This window comes from Gouania willdenowi, chromosome 22 (assembly GCF_900634775.1).
Source record: "Gouania willdenowi chromosome 22, fGouWil2.1, whole genome shotgun sequence".
Taxonomy (NCBI): Eukaryota; Metazoa; Chordata; class Actinopteri; order Blenniiformes; family Gobiesocidae; genus Gouania; species Gouania willdenowi.
The window spans coordinates 16741999-16755984 of NC_041065.1; the positions used below are offsets into that span (position 1 = coordinate 16741999).

General features: G+C 36.9%; 2 protein-coding genes across 3 annotated transcripts; both read left to right on the top strand.

Moving 5' to 3' along the window:
- The first annotated feature begins 553 nt into the window (after positions 1–553).
- Positions 554–1693, top strand: LOC114455933 (heterogeneous nuclear ribonucleoprotein A2 homolog 1). The gene is made up of 5 exons (XM_028437274.1): positions 554–707; positions 797–888; positions 965–1060; positions 1151–1297; positions 1371–1693. Exons 1-5 carry the CDS (start codon positions 698–700, stop codon positions 1485–1487), a joined length of 462 nt encoding a protein of 153 aa, XP_028293075.1. The 5' UTR covers positions 554–697; the 3' UTR covers positions 1488–1693.
- A 2143-nt stretch (positions 1694–3836) lies between these two features.
- cdca4 (cell division cycle associated 4) lies at positions 3837–13775 on the top strand. 2 transcript variants are annotated; one of them, XM_028438691.1, is made up of 2 exons: positions 3837–3992; positions 10415–13775. In XM_028438691.1, the coding sequence occupies exon 2, from the start codon at positions 10424–10426 to the stop codon at positions 11279–11281; it is 858 nt and encodes a 285-aa protein (XP_028294492.1). In that variant the 5' UTR covers positions 3837–3992; positions 10415–10423; the 3' UTR covers positions 11282–13775. The 2 variants fall into 2 exon arrangements, with proteins under 2 accessions (XP_028294492.1, XP_028294491.1); XM_028438690.1 differs by having other exon boundaries at positions 3839–3988.
- The last annotated feature ends 211 nt before the right edge of the window (positions 13776–13986 follow it).

The following is a 13986-nucleotide window of genomic DNA, read 5'->3' on the forward strand; positions in this document are numbered from 1 at the left end:
TTTGGTACTATTATAAATAAAGTTGAATTAAACAATTTTCTCCCAGGTGACCAATCTGTCTTCCACTCTTTTGTGCTTTTCTTGGAGGAACTGTATCTGTCACCAGAAGTCCGGACGTAAATACAGTAATACAGTAATACAGAAAGGCATGTGAGCCTTCCTGAAATACAATATATCCATCAGGTCACATTTCTTGTACTTAAAGTACATCAAGAGCAAACCACTTAACACGAGCCATAAAATGTTAATTCTCCAAAAATCATTTCAAAGTTATGTTATAAATACGTCTAACTTACTCTTTAAATTAGGTTATGTTAACTTACTATATTGATTGGTGCTGTTAGCTTTCATTGTAGATCCGAACAACATCAAAGACTCTGACATGTTGCTTTACACTTCTAAAAAATGTCCCAGTGCATGAAAACATTCATCTGCAACTATTATTATCATGGTGTCAGTAATGTCAGCCATTCTCTGTAACTATGCCATTTTTTTTTTTTTTACACCAATGCAGTGTGACAAGTTTGGTCACTCTTTGTTCAGTCCTTCAAAACATCGATGAGAAAATCACAGACAAACCAAGGTGACGGAGGTGAAGTAGGAGGAGGAGGAGGATACATAAACCCACTGCACAAAGCAGTCTTCTCTACTTCGTCTTACTTCGAGGAGGATGAGGACGAAACTCTGAAACTCAACAATGACTTCTGGTAAGTTACTTTTTCACCCTCTGGAAGACCAACATGCTGTAATATTTACATCTTCCACAATAAATATCCATGTTCTACGTTTCTTTCAGATCATATGGACGGAAAGAGCATTTCCAATAAAAGAGCGTACATCAGTCTTCCTAAGAAGTATATGGCTGAATTGGCTTCACATTACAGGATTGTAAACAATGTTTTAACGTCTTGTTTTACACACAGCATCTAATTTATGATATTAATACTTATTCCCATTCCCTCAGGAACATGGAATCGTCATAACAGAGCTGATTAACTATTTAAATGAAGGCTACATCCAGGCTTATTTCAGAGAATGGGGTACAGTCACGTCATGTAAGGTAAAGTCTGGAAAACATGATATTTTTAAAGAATCTGTCCCTCCAATCTGGTATAGGCGTCCAGTACAAATGTTCTAATGTGAATTGTAGATAAGGAAGCACCTCCACTCAGGTAAACAGAGCTCAGTGGCCTTTGTGATGTTTGCCTGTGAGACCGAGGCCGACAGAGCAGACTGGGCTGGGCCTCACTGCATCGGAGGGATGGAAGTGAGAGTGAGACGTGTCATCAGTCCCAGAGTGAGAATTAGACCAGAACCTTCTTTTTAACATGACTTTTCACATCACGGCTCACAAATTGATGTCCCTGCAGGAAGTGGAGGATTCAAAGGAGGAGGCAGTTCCCACTAAACCTCACCCCCGCCGCTCCATGGGTCTGGGCTACATACTGGAGGATGCTCAGTGGTTGGATGATGAATTAAAAGTCTGAAGAAACAAGTTTAAATATCCTTCTTTTCCCGAGATTGATTTTATATCATTTAAATGCAAAAATAAGTCTATGGAGGAATTTAGTCTATATGGCTTTTAAGTGAATAATATTTAGACGCTAAACTATCATAGACCTATATATATATATACACTGCACATGGTATGTAAAGGCTGATTAAAATGAAAATAAAGGATTTGGACATTGTGCCGTTTTTGTGCTTGTCTTTTGGTTTCCCTGGTAATCATACTGTAAACCAGTGTTTCTCAAATGGGGGTAGGGTAGGGATGGTACTATGGGGGGTACTAAAGAGAGAGAGAGAGAGATAAATTAACAAAGTGTCAGTCTTGGTGACCAGAAATAAAGAAAAATGTAAATATATATATATATATATATATATATAGAGGAACTAAAATGCAGTTAAAAATAAATAAATATATATATATATATATGAGCACAAACATACACGCACATGTGTAGTTTTTCTTCTTCTCTCCCCCTCCATCCTTCCTTACTCTGTATTTTTCTTGTTGTTTTTTCCTCCCTCCTTCCTTGTGTGTAGTTTTTCTTCTCTGTCTTCCTTCCCTCATCCCTGTGTATGTTTCTTCTTCCTTCCATCCTCCCTGTGTATTTTTTCTACCCTCCTTGTTGTGTGTGTTGTTTCTTCTTTCCCTGCTCCCTCGACTCTGTGAATGTTTCCTCCCTCCCTCCCGTGTCACTTCTTTTTTTCCCTTATCCTTTCTTTGTGTATGTTTTCCTCTTACTTCCCAGTGTATTTTTCCTGTGTGTAGTTTCTTTTTCTTTCTCTTTTTTATTGATACATGCAGCAATAATGTAGTAACAACATTGTCACCTCAGTATAACGAGTATACAATGTAATAATACATTATAATATATATAGCAACATATACAATATACAAATTATGCATATACATACAAATAATGTATTGTGCAAACAAATACAGAGATTATACAATACAGAAAATATAAAGAAAAACTACATTAAAATAATATCAAAGAACAATATTTAGTGCCTCACATAGGGTTTTTATTTTATTATAATATTTAAAGCCATTATAATATTATTGTAACCAAATATAATTAAATTTGCGCTGCAATATAAATGTCTAAAGTGTTTATTGCTTTCTTGTTTTTACTACTTTGTAGTATGTTAAAGTAATGTTTTATTTCCATGTGAAATACTGTAATTGTAGGTTCTGTTTGAGCCCATTAATGAATATAATATCTGCTGAATATAATAAAATTCTGCATCTGTTTTAATTTAATATTTACAGTATAATAAATTTGTGGCCTTCTTATCTATTCTTAGTTTACGTTTTTTAATTAAATATTTTCAACACTCATCCAAAAAACAAACATTCAAAAAAAGAGTTGTGTCATGGATTCTGGGAACAAGTTATATAAAGTGTAATGAACCTCAGCTTTAGAGTTTAATCTTTTTACATACAGGTTGTTTGCGTCATATAATATGAATAATTTCGAATGATACTTCCTTGATTTTATTGTACAGGCAGCATTTAGAAGGTTCACTGATGACAGATTTCCAATTGATATTTCCAAAGATTGTGTTCAATTTTATTGTGTAGTTTTTTCTGGAGTTATGCGTTGTTGCACCTTTTGTCAATTCATTCTTCATTCATTTCTTTTACTATTTTGTCTCCCTGTGTATTTTTCCCAATATTGCCACAATTTTTAGGGTTAGGTTTAGCCTTAGTCACGCAACATAAACTGGCCAATCAGGGGCGCTGCGTACGGCTAGAATGTCAGTATATTGATACGGCAACCGTACGGATAGCCAATGCCGTATTTTTTCTTCGGCTGCGTTCGAATAGTCCGTCCTATTCTCCTTTCCTATCTACTTTTCCATAACCCCGTGGATGACGTGAGGGGGTTAAGGAAAGGTGTTAGGAAAAAGGGATCACGTTTGTTTTGACGATCAGACTACCATTTAAACACTTCCGGGGGTTAAAGAACAGTAGATAGGAAAGGAGATAGAAGGGATTATTCGGACGCAGCCTACTTCTCTTTTTACACTTTATGCCTCCTCCCTGTGTATGTGTCTATATGTTTTCTTCTTCTCTTTTCCTCCCTGTGTGTATTTTTTCTTCTTCTTCTCTTTTCCTCCCGTGTGTATTTTTTCTTCTTCTTCTCTTTTCCTCCCTCCTCCTCCCCGTGTGTATTTTTTCTTCTTCTTCTTCTTCTTCTTCTTCTCTTTTCCACCCTCCTCCTCCCTGTGTGTATTTCTTCTTCTTCTTCTCTTTTCCTCCCTCCTCCTCCCTGTGTGTATTTTTTCTTCTTCTTCTCTTTTCCTCCCCCCTCCTCCCTGTGTGTTTTTCCTCCCTCCTCCTCCCTGTCAGCTCCTCCAGCTCTCGGAGCTTCAGTGTTTGAAGCCGTGGCATGAATGATCTCATCTGATCCGTGTCTCCGCTCTCCCGGCCGTCGATCCTATGACCCAGACGGGAATAAAATAACTCTAACAACCGGTGAGTGTGTCCGCGTGTTCGGTCCGTCCTCCCGGTGATTTTGGGCCATTTTTTTAAAACCAAACTTTAACCAAAACTCTCGTTTTTTTGGGAGGGGGTAGAAGGGAGGAAGAGGAGGAGGACGGTGAGCGCTTCAGGGACTTTAACATTTAAAGCTCGGCTAAGATTAAAAAAAGTTACTGTCGGAGGTTTGGAGGAATCTCTACCGACGGTTAGAGGAGCTTCACCCACCTCTGTGTTCACTTTGGGCCGGTTAACGAACACGGAGCTCCGCGGTGGAAATGTGAGCTAACTGCTAGCTGGGTGTTCCGGATCTACTGGTTACACCGTTAACTGGTGACAGGAAGAGGGTCAACATCCACTGTATCGCATTTAAAGATGATTTTATTATTGCTCATATTGTCTAATATTATTGTAATGTTTGTATATATAATGTTCTACTAAATGCTTTAAATGTTGTTTTTAACGAGGCTTGAGTAATCGTAGTGCTAATGTCTATAGCAATACATGCTTTAAATCAATATATGTTGCTCATTAGTAAAATCATTATTACACAACAATACCTGTTTTTAAATATTATAGCGGAAAACTATTTCAGGATTTCTAAAAAAACAGAAAATAATGGGGATAATAATTATCAAAATTATATTTAACATGTAAAAAATATCTCTACAGGGAAATTCACCCTCCAAATTGAAAGCTGAATAATAATCATTTGTTGATTTGTGAAGTATGACTATTGCATGATAATCCCTGAATGCGGTTAAAGATTTAGATTGTATTTTATGGATCTCAAAGGAAATTTAACCAGCATGGTCACAATCAATGAACAGTAAACATAGTAGCTTAACAAAATAGATGCACAGAAAAGCCATTAAAAATAGGTAGAAATGCATATTTGCACAAGTAAACAATAATTAAGGTTTTCGTTTTTACACCACTGCTTAATAATTGTCATTGATCATTGTTACTGGATAAAAGTATGACCTTATTGTACTTTAAGTTAATGAGATAAAATAAATTAAATATAACTGTGTTCATCCTATAATGGGGAAAATTGGGTTGTTTGTTAAGTTGCAAAACCGACTCACACAAGGAAATAAATTCATGAAAATTAATTAAAAAGGTGGATTTAATGTCCATAATAATATTACTAAACACAATAGATGGACACAATAAAACATTATTTACTATACATCTGTGCCAACATGTTATCATGTAAACGGATGTGAGTTCTGAATATTTCTGAACATTTATTATCATTGATCGTTTCTGACGGTGACTCACATTCATGTTAGTTTTTACTTATCATTTACCATTAAATACACATTTCAAAAGTAACATTACCAATGCATGAGATGGTTCTATCACACTGAATAACAATGCCAAAATCAAAGTGTGTAGGAGAGATCATCCATCACAGGGAAATAAATATAATGAAACAGATCCACTAATTCCGATACAATTCCAGATGAGCCGATGCAAAATGGATATGAGGTAGCAAACACACCAACACGTAAAAAAGGAAAACAATGCAACAAAATACAACATTTAAAATGGAACGAAAATTATTATATTGAATTTTTTTCTGTCTTTTTCCCGTTTTGGCTTTAATACTGTTAACCTACGGCTGTAATACAAGTATTTCCACATGAAGAATAAAGCATTTGTCCATCTATAGATACATTTAGCTTCAACTTTTGAGTAATAATCACATTTCAGTTTTGTATAATACAAATATTGTTTTGATAACAATTTGATTTTACATTAGATAACACGATCATCAAAGAACTATACAGTTCCTTTGGTAAGTTACTTAACTTGGGAGATTTGGGTGTCAAATAATACAAAAGCTAAAGAGACATTGAAGTGTGCAAAAAGTATAGAAGTATCAAAATAAGAAGTGATATTGTTGAGGATAAAGTGGCTAAATTCATAGTAGATGGATAAGATTAGGTTCTGCTGTACAAATGAGATAAAATCACTTAATGTATAATTGTCTCAAATCTGATTAACAGGAGGATATGTTAATGTTTTATTAATTTGGCTGATTAAACAAAGCCTTTAAATGTATGTTACTACCTGCAGTGCTATTTATATAGCAGGCTTGTTTATGTTTCATTGTGACGTCTGTCACAGTTTAGCTGGGGCTCTAACAGATTCCTTACACTGGTTAGCTACTAGCGTAAAATGGCCTCGTTGTGGCTCGGTGAAGCAGGAAAGACAAAGCATGCTTCGGTCCGGGCCCGGAGTGCCCCACAGGCTCTAGACGGACTCCGTGACACCCCGTCCGTGTCGGATTCAGCGGTAATACCGGGTACAGTGGGCGACTGACGGTTCACAGCCGGTAACCAGTCGCTGTTGTCGGTGTTTTTAACAGTTAGGCTGTGAAAGTAGCTGTGCGCGCGGTGGGGGAAGGGCAGGCCGTCCGCCATTGACTTCAGAAACAGCGAGGCAGCATTTTGTTTTTGTCCTCAGTTTGACACAAATTACTGCGGTAAACATAGATAAACACTAGAAAAAATAATTTCACCTTAACGTCTATTTAAATGAATATTTTTTTTACTCAGGCACAACCATGGATAACTATATTCGTGTCATTTGAGAGAAATGTATCAACTTTCACTAAGTTGTCTTCGGTTCAGAGGGTTCAATTTCATTAGCTGAGGCGCCAAATCTCGCGATAAAAACAAGCCTTTAAAAATGCTCAAAAAGATGAATAATCACACTGCGTAAAAGAAAGGCCACTTCAATACCATTAAAAAAATCCACTTTTAATGCTGTTTATTGTAGAGAGACAAGCTCCAGAAAGTATGTTTAACTTTTAATTTCAAATTTAAAGAAATGATCTAAAAAAAAAAAACACAAACAAAAAACCCCCGAAATCTTTGGTTTCCATACAAAATATTGTCATATTTTTTATTTGTACATACTACAATAGAAAAGTGGGATTTAGTGATGATCTTATTTCCAAATAATAAGGAGAATTAAATATATGTGTATAGTTTACCTAAGTATTAGAATTGCCCTATGTTCCTAAAATAAACAGATTTAATGACTGCGGTCGTGCAGTGTGTGTATTTACTATTTAGGTGACTGTAGTCACTGATTTAAAGATGAAATCCAAATGGCCATGGGTGAAATTATGCTTGTGGTACAACAATGTTTACATACCTCAGAATATGAACTGATAACCAATACCAGCATCACAAATAAGTGTCATCAAAATCTAAACATAATGCATATGTGTAACACATACATTTAAATAATCTGTAGTATTTTGTGGGGAAAAAATTTAGCTTACATTTTCTTTAACTATATTTTCTCTGAATTTTCAAAAGTAGCATATTATTTTGCACATGATTGTCGTTGAAAATAATTGAAAATCCTTTTGTTATCTGAGTACTGAATGGTCAGAAATCTAATATAGGCATCAGGCTTGGGGTTAGTTATATTTAAAGTCATGTAATTGATAATTACAATTATAGTGTAATTATAATATACTGGAATTAAAATGTGATTGTAATACAACTGTAATTGAGTTCAGATAATTTTGTGTGCAATTGTAATTGACATGAAAATGCAATTAAATTGTCAATTATGATTTGAATTGAATTACAAGTAAAACTTGGGGGGGGGGTTACAGTTCTAAGGCTTACAAATGTGTAGTTTTTCTAAAACCAGTGAATCTTCACACTAATACAGGTGGTAAGAATGATAATTAAAATATAATATAATTTTATTTAAATTTTATTTTACTATAAACTGTGAATGCAACATATGTTTTATGCAAGGAGTTTTATCGCTATAGATTTTAAGTCTTGTCCCTAGTTGGGCTTTTATATAGGATATACCCAGTGCACTAAAACGTAAATGTAAACATGCAAAAACGACACCATGCACATTGTTACATGCACATACACACTGTTCTTGTGAAGTTTGCATGAATCTTTAAGCACCGTTGTCGACTACAGTTTGGAGTTTTGCATGTTTTCTGTTAGTGATATGATGTACCTTTTCAGGCTCAATGTTTAGATACTTCGCAGGGTACCTCACAAAACAATACATGGTTTACAAGGCCAATATTACTGTGGTTCAACAATAGTATATTGCAAGAAAGTTGCACAACAGTGCATTGAAATATCAGTTCCAATGATTAAAAATAGCTGCAATACTGTCGAGTGCATCATTTCTCAGTTTGATTCGTGTGATTTAGTGTCAGTTTTACAGAATTCAGCACAGACTGTGATGAAACGATAAATAAAAACTTCATGCAGTTTAAAATTTAGTGCCTTTTAAAAGTCCAGCAGGTGTTTGTTTTTATCTAATTAAATAAATCGCCCCAAACCCTTTGACCCTTGTCTTTCCCCCTTACTCAGGTCTAACACTACCCTTTCATTTTTTTTTACATTTTTTCCCCATAATAAAGTTAAGCTCAGCATTCCTTAGGGAGGGCTGGTGACAGTCACAATCATGCAATACAAGTTATATAACACATTTAATAGTACTTTTTTTGTAACAAAGAATATGTATAGTGTTTGTTAAAAAAAAAAAATGCTCTACATGTAGTGTCAATCTAAAATGACAAATGCAGACAGGGTAATTTAAGATAAAAAATGAATTAAAAAATAATTAGCGCCAAACATATTGATTATTGTAATCCACGTGGAAAGATAATGATTATCACCATATTATAGGGCTGAACAATTTTGGAAATGAATCTAATTGCAATTTTTTTTCCCTCAATATTGTGATTTAATATGCAATTGTTTTTTCAAGGACCTCTTGTCATGTATTTTTCAATGAACGCAAGCAATAAATCAATCTGTTTCATAATAAACAATTTCAGATTTATATAAACTTTAAATAAATTTAAAATATACATTTTAAAGCACAGATTACAACAAAAAAGCAAACTAATCTGTGGCTTTACCTCTTCAACATATCTAACTAACTTCACGTTTCATTAAACATGTAAACATGTGGACTGCACTACGTAAACACTCTGAACTGAACAAGACAAGACAAAACAAGAACAAAAATTGCAGCCTTTGTGATTAGATTATGATATTGCGGTAATATCGCAAATGCAATTAATCGTTCAGCCCTACCATATTATATTATTTTTAGTGTAAACTCTCCACCGCAAGTGTCTCATAGTGATTTCTCACTTTAGATCTGCGAGCACCATCATAAGTTCTTTTTCACTTTTAGCCGTCAGGACTCTTTTATTTTCACTTTCACTCTTGTTCTGATCTGATACATGTTGCTCAATGTAAATTAAATGGTGATCTTTGATTTGTTAAATATAGACCTACAAAAATCTTTATATGATTTGATGTCGTGTGACTGTACGTAGAATAAATGTGACATAATGAGGTCTGTTTCTTTTAAAAAAAAACATGTAAGTACTTAAGATTCTTGGTTTCCTTTAAGTAAAGCTAACTAAGCAGCAGCATTGATATCTCATTTAATTTTGATTGACATCTTATTTTAGTGCAGATATTATATAAACACTAATTGAGCCATTAAATATGTTTTTAAAGCTCTGATTTTAAGAAATTAATTTAAGATTGTGGGACACATATTTTGAAGTATCGTTTTCAGAAGGAAATAGTGAGCAATAATAATGAAACAAAATATGGAATTTAAGAGGAAGTGTAGGTGGTTTGTAAATGAATTCAAAACAGTGGGTGGATATATATAAAACATTGTTGTAGTTTAAATATTTATCTTCAGACGTTGTTTTCTGTATCTTTAGCTTTAGATTACTTTTAGACAGTTTAGTAAAGATTACCCAAATAACTGAATTGGCTGCATTCAGTAAAGTGAAAGTAATTTTCTTCATTTGATCTTTTTTTTGGTCGTGTTGCCTGTTTTTAATGGATGTTTTCCATCAATGCATACCATATTTATGACTGTGTTATAAAACATGAACATACCAAGCTCTTTTACTTCTGCAGGTTTTAATATGGAGTATCACTAAGAGCTAATTCACACCTTCTCCGAGCTGCGCTTGCAATCAAAGCTGGATTCTTACCCAGTGATAGAGCTGATGGGCAGAGAGCAGTGCCTCAAAATAAAAATAAAAAAATATTCGTAAAAATATTTAAAACAACTCGCATTCCACCCCTTTAAGCAAGACCAGGACCATCCTGGTTTGAAGAAGCTGGAGTTTCTGTGTTTGAGGAAGAAAGAAATTCCAGTTTTTCTTGTTTTCCTAGTGCGTCATGTGTAGATTGTGAAACCTGACACTGTGTGTGAGCAGGGCTGCTGCTGGTGTGTTTCTGTGAACAGTGAAAACATTCTCTTTCTGAAGCTCGTCGTTTATTATCGCGTAGGTTCTTCAAAGTTCAAGTCGGGACCTAAAAGTGGGTCGTGGAGCTGAATTAATTTTGACTCTTCCTTCTTCTTCCCTTCCCACAGAAAAAAAACATGTTCGCGAAGGGCACCAAACGCAAGTTCTCCGACCCCGGAGAGGAACCTGCGTTGGGTGCTGAGCTGGGCCCAGTCGTACGGCCGCTGTCGTCCACGTACAGCCTGCAGCGTCAGTCTCTGCTGGACATGTCGCTGATCAAACTGCAGCTGTGCCACATGTTGGTGGAGCCCAACCTGTGCCGCTCGGTGCTCATCGCCAACACGGTGCGGCAGATCCAGGAGGAGATGACCCAGGATGGGACCTGGCAGATCATGACGCAAGCGCTGGCGGCCGCGCAGTGTCCGGCCGACCGGCTGGTGGCCACCGAGGTGCTGTGCAGGCCGAGCGAGGCGCTGGCGGCGGCGCAGAGCCCGAAGCCGCTCCCTGCTGGGCCGGAGGAGGAAGAGGAGGAGGAAGAGGAAGAGGTCGTAGTGGCAGCGGCGATGGAGGAGGATGTGGATTCAGAGGCCAACCCTTTGTCCTCTTCCTCCTTCTTGCCCGCTCCCTTCGGCGCTGAGCCGGGCTGGGAGGATGAGGAGGATGACAGCGAGGACGAAGACAGTGAGGAGTGTCCGTCGGACGCAGAGGACGTGCCGGACTCCAGGAGGGGGGATCAGGTTTTTGGGACCTTTGAAATCAAACACCCGGCGCCGCCGCCCGACCCGGCGCTTGAGGAGCTGTTTTCAGACGTGGACCCGTCGTACTACGACCTGGACACAGTGCTCACAGGCATGCAGAGCACGCCTAAAATGGGGCCTTACGACTTGCTGGATAGTCTTTCCCCTCATGCAGCGCCGGCTTTGAGCACCGGAACCAGCTGCCGCTCAGACCTGAACGAACTGGACCACATCATGGAGATCATAGTGGGATCCTGAAAATTGACTCCTCTCAGGCTGCTTTCAGACACAACGGGTCTCTGAACTCTGGGGATTTTTCAGTGAATCGGCCCGTGTTCAAACCAGTTAAAACAGAACCAGAGTTCTGTTCACAGTTCGCTCCAGTCGGCTTGAAGCCAGCAATTCAAAAACATCCGACAGTAAAACATTTTTTTAACTAATATTAATGTGTAACTATTACACATTATGTATCTTTTATCAGCACATCAGAAAAAAAACAACCAAAAGTATACAAATATGTTATAACACCAAAATGTAATTATAACGTTTGCATAATTGGTTGAATAACAAACTGAAGATGATACAAATTTAAGATGATTTAGTTGGCACTGAGAACAAAATTAATAAGTAATATAATAATACATGAAAGTAACAGAAGTAATGAAGATGGTTTTTCAATCTGAATTTGGAACACATTTTAAAAGGGGAAATTAGGAGCACACTGAGGTTGCCGTGGTTCCCAATGTGGGAACGATTTCTTGGTTCTGAACTGGTTTGAACACAATGGCCAGTTCGCCATGGGGTTCGGGGAACACAGAAGCTGCCGGTGTGAAACAGCCCTCACACTATGCACAGTCCGCATGTGCAAAGCCTGATTGTGTTATTGTTTTGTTACAGATGGAGATTGTTGGTTTTGGGACAAGGTGGGAAACTAACTTCAGCGGTTCTCAACAAATACAGCTTTAGGCTCAAGATGGACAAATGTTTATCAACACAAATGTGCTCAGTCAGAATGAATATAAAAGCAGATTCAATGTAGATTTCTTTTCTATTGTATTATTTAAAGCAGTGTTTTGGGGTTTTTTTTGTTGTTGTTTGCTTTAGGGATTCACCATTACCTCTGAAAAACAAACCCAGACCAGAATTAAGGAAGATTTAACAGGTAAAGGAAAAATGGTTTATATGGATCATTTACTGGATCACTTCTTTATCACATAAAATAACTGTGAAATTAAATTTTGTAGATTTTTAGTTAAATATTAAGTTAGAGTTGTCATGAATTGAATACTGAAAAACCTTAAAGCAAGAATTGATGGCGTTACAAAAAAGAAATAATTGCACAGGAACTTTTAAATTGGCTCTCTAAAAAAGGTCAGCGATCCACCTTTTGGGTCCCAAAGCACCAGTTGAGAACCTCTGACGTAGAATATAGGATTGTAGATTGTCCTCTGATGGCTGCACTTCCAACTTTTACTCTGAAAATTGTAACGGGCACTTAGGCGCTCAGAATCATACATTTGGGGAGTTCTGAGTGGTTAGTTTCCTACTTTGTGGACAAAACGTGTGAGAAGGCAAAGATAATTACAAACACCATGATGCATTCGTTTGTCCTTTGTTTTTTTTACCATATTTACATGTTTACGTCTGTCTTCTGTTCTGTTGTTCGAGCTCTTTTCTTCATTCTGTCCATTTTCTATTTATTGTTACATGGACTGAGGAACAAGTCGTCACACTACATCCCAAAACCAGAACAAATTGTAAATCAACGCAGAATGAATGCATATTTTCCTAGAGATTTGAGTAATTATGAATGGAATATATGTATATGTACGTATGTGTATATAGAAATATATTTTTTTGCATTATACAGTCGAAGAGGAGGAGCCTCATTTTGATATTATTGTTATTTTCCTGTCCCTCTGAAGCGGTTTTTAAGGCATTAGTCGTCTCCATTGTTTCGGTAATTTTAAAAACTAAAGGTTCGTCAGCAACGACACAGTCAAACTTGGCGGCACTGTTTTGTTTTCATTTCATTCCAAAGCTTTACGACGCCCAGCAGGGAAATTACTCTCAACCACCGACCAAAACGTGAAAAAGTTGATGTGATTTCCTTGCTTCGCGCGTTCATCCTGTCACCATGGTAACGAGCAGCTCCTTCCTAAAGCCTTTCGGGATGAAAAACTGCATCCAGAAGCCATATTTCTCTTCAAACGAGGATCTGTGTCAACCCAGCTAATTTATTGTTGCTTTATTTATTGTATTTATTGTATCTCGGTACAGACTCCCATCATCTACGAGGCCTGATGAAATTTGCCCCCAAATTTCGCCCTTGGTTTTGAATGCAGTAAATATTTATTCCTGATGTTTGAAGATAAATAACAGTGATGATGAAAAGGAACCGGGTTACTATTCAAACGACTATGCAGCTCTGTCATTTTGCATCCACTGAACACGCCTCCTTTCATTCCTTTATGCAAACAGTTGCCTTTCCTCGGATGCATTTTCATCCTAAATTGTTCGTCGGCGTGGTTGACGAAGAGGTTAATAACTCAGGCTAACGTCACGTACGGACTCTAACACAGTATTACCACACCCTTGATACCGCAAACACTCCTGAAGGATGTCAGAATGGGAGCTAGACCTTCAAAGACTAATTATCATTGTACAATGTATGCATTTTTTTATACCAAGACAAAACATTGTAGCATCTTTGTAAATATTTTTTTATAATTAAAGGTGCAACTATTGATTAGCTGCTGTGTGTTTTATTCCTTATTAATGCCTTTGACATTGTTCTTCTGCAGAGTTTTTTTTAGGACAAGTTTCACTGAATTCTTCCTGTTGTTGTAAGACAAAACTCACCAACTGACATCTGTCCACAGGAAAAGAGAATAAACCTGTGGTTAAATGGGGGCCCACATTTATCCCAGTGTCGTCCCACAAACATAAAACCATAGAGTATT

Excerpts from the sequence above, each read along its gene's own strand:
- LOC114455933 (XM_028437274.1), top strand. Across the intron at positions 1,061-1,150 it reads GTACAGTCACGTCATGTAAG|ATAAGGAAGCACCTCCACTC; the intron begins GTAAAGTCTGGA and ends TGTGAATTGTAG. Across the intron at positions 1,298-1,370 it reads GACGTGTCATCAGTCCCAGA|GAAGTGGAGGATTCAAAGGA; the intron begins GTGAGAATTAGA and ends ATGTCCCTGCAG.
- cdca4 (XM_028438691.1), top strand. The coding sequence starts at position 10,424 with ATGTTCGCGAAGGGCACCAAACGCAAGTTCTCCGACCCCGGAGAGGAA.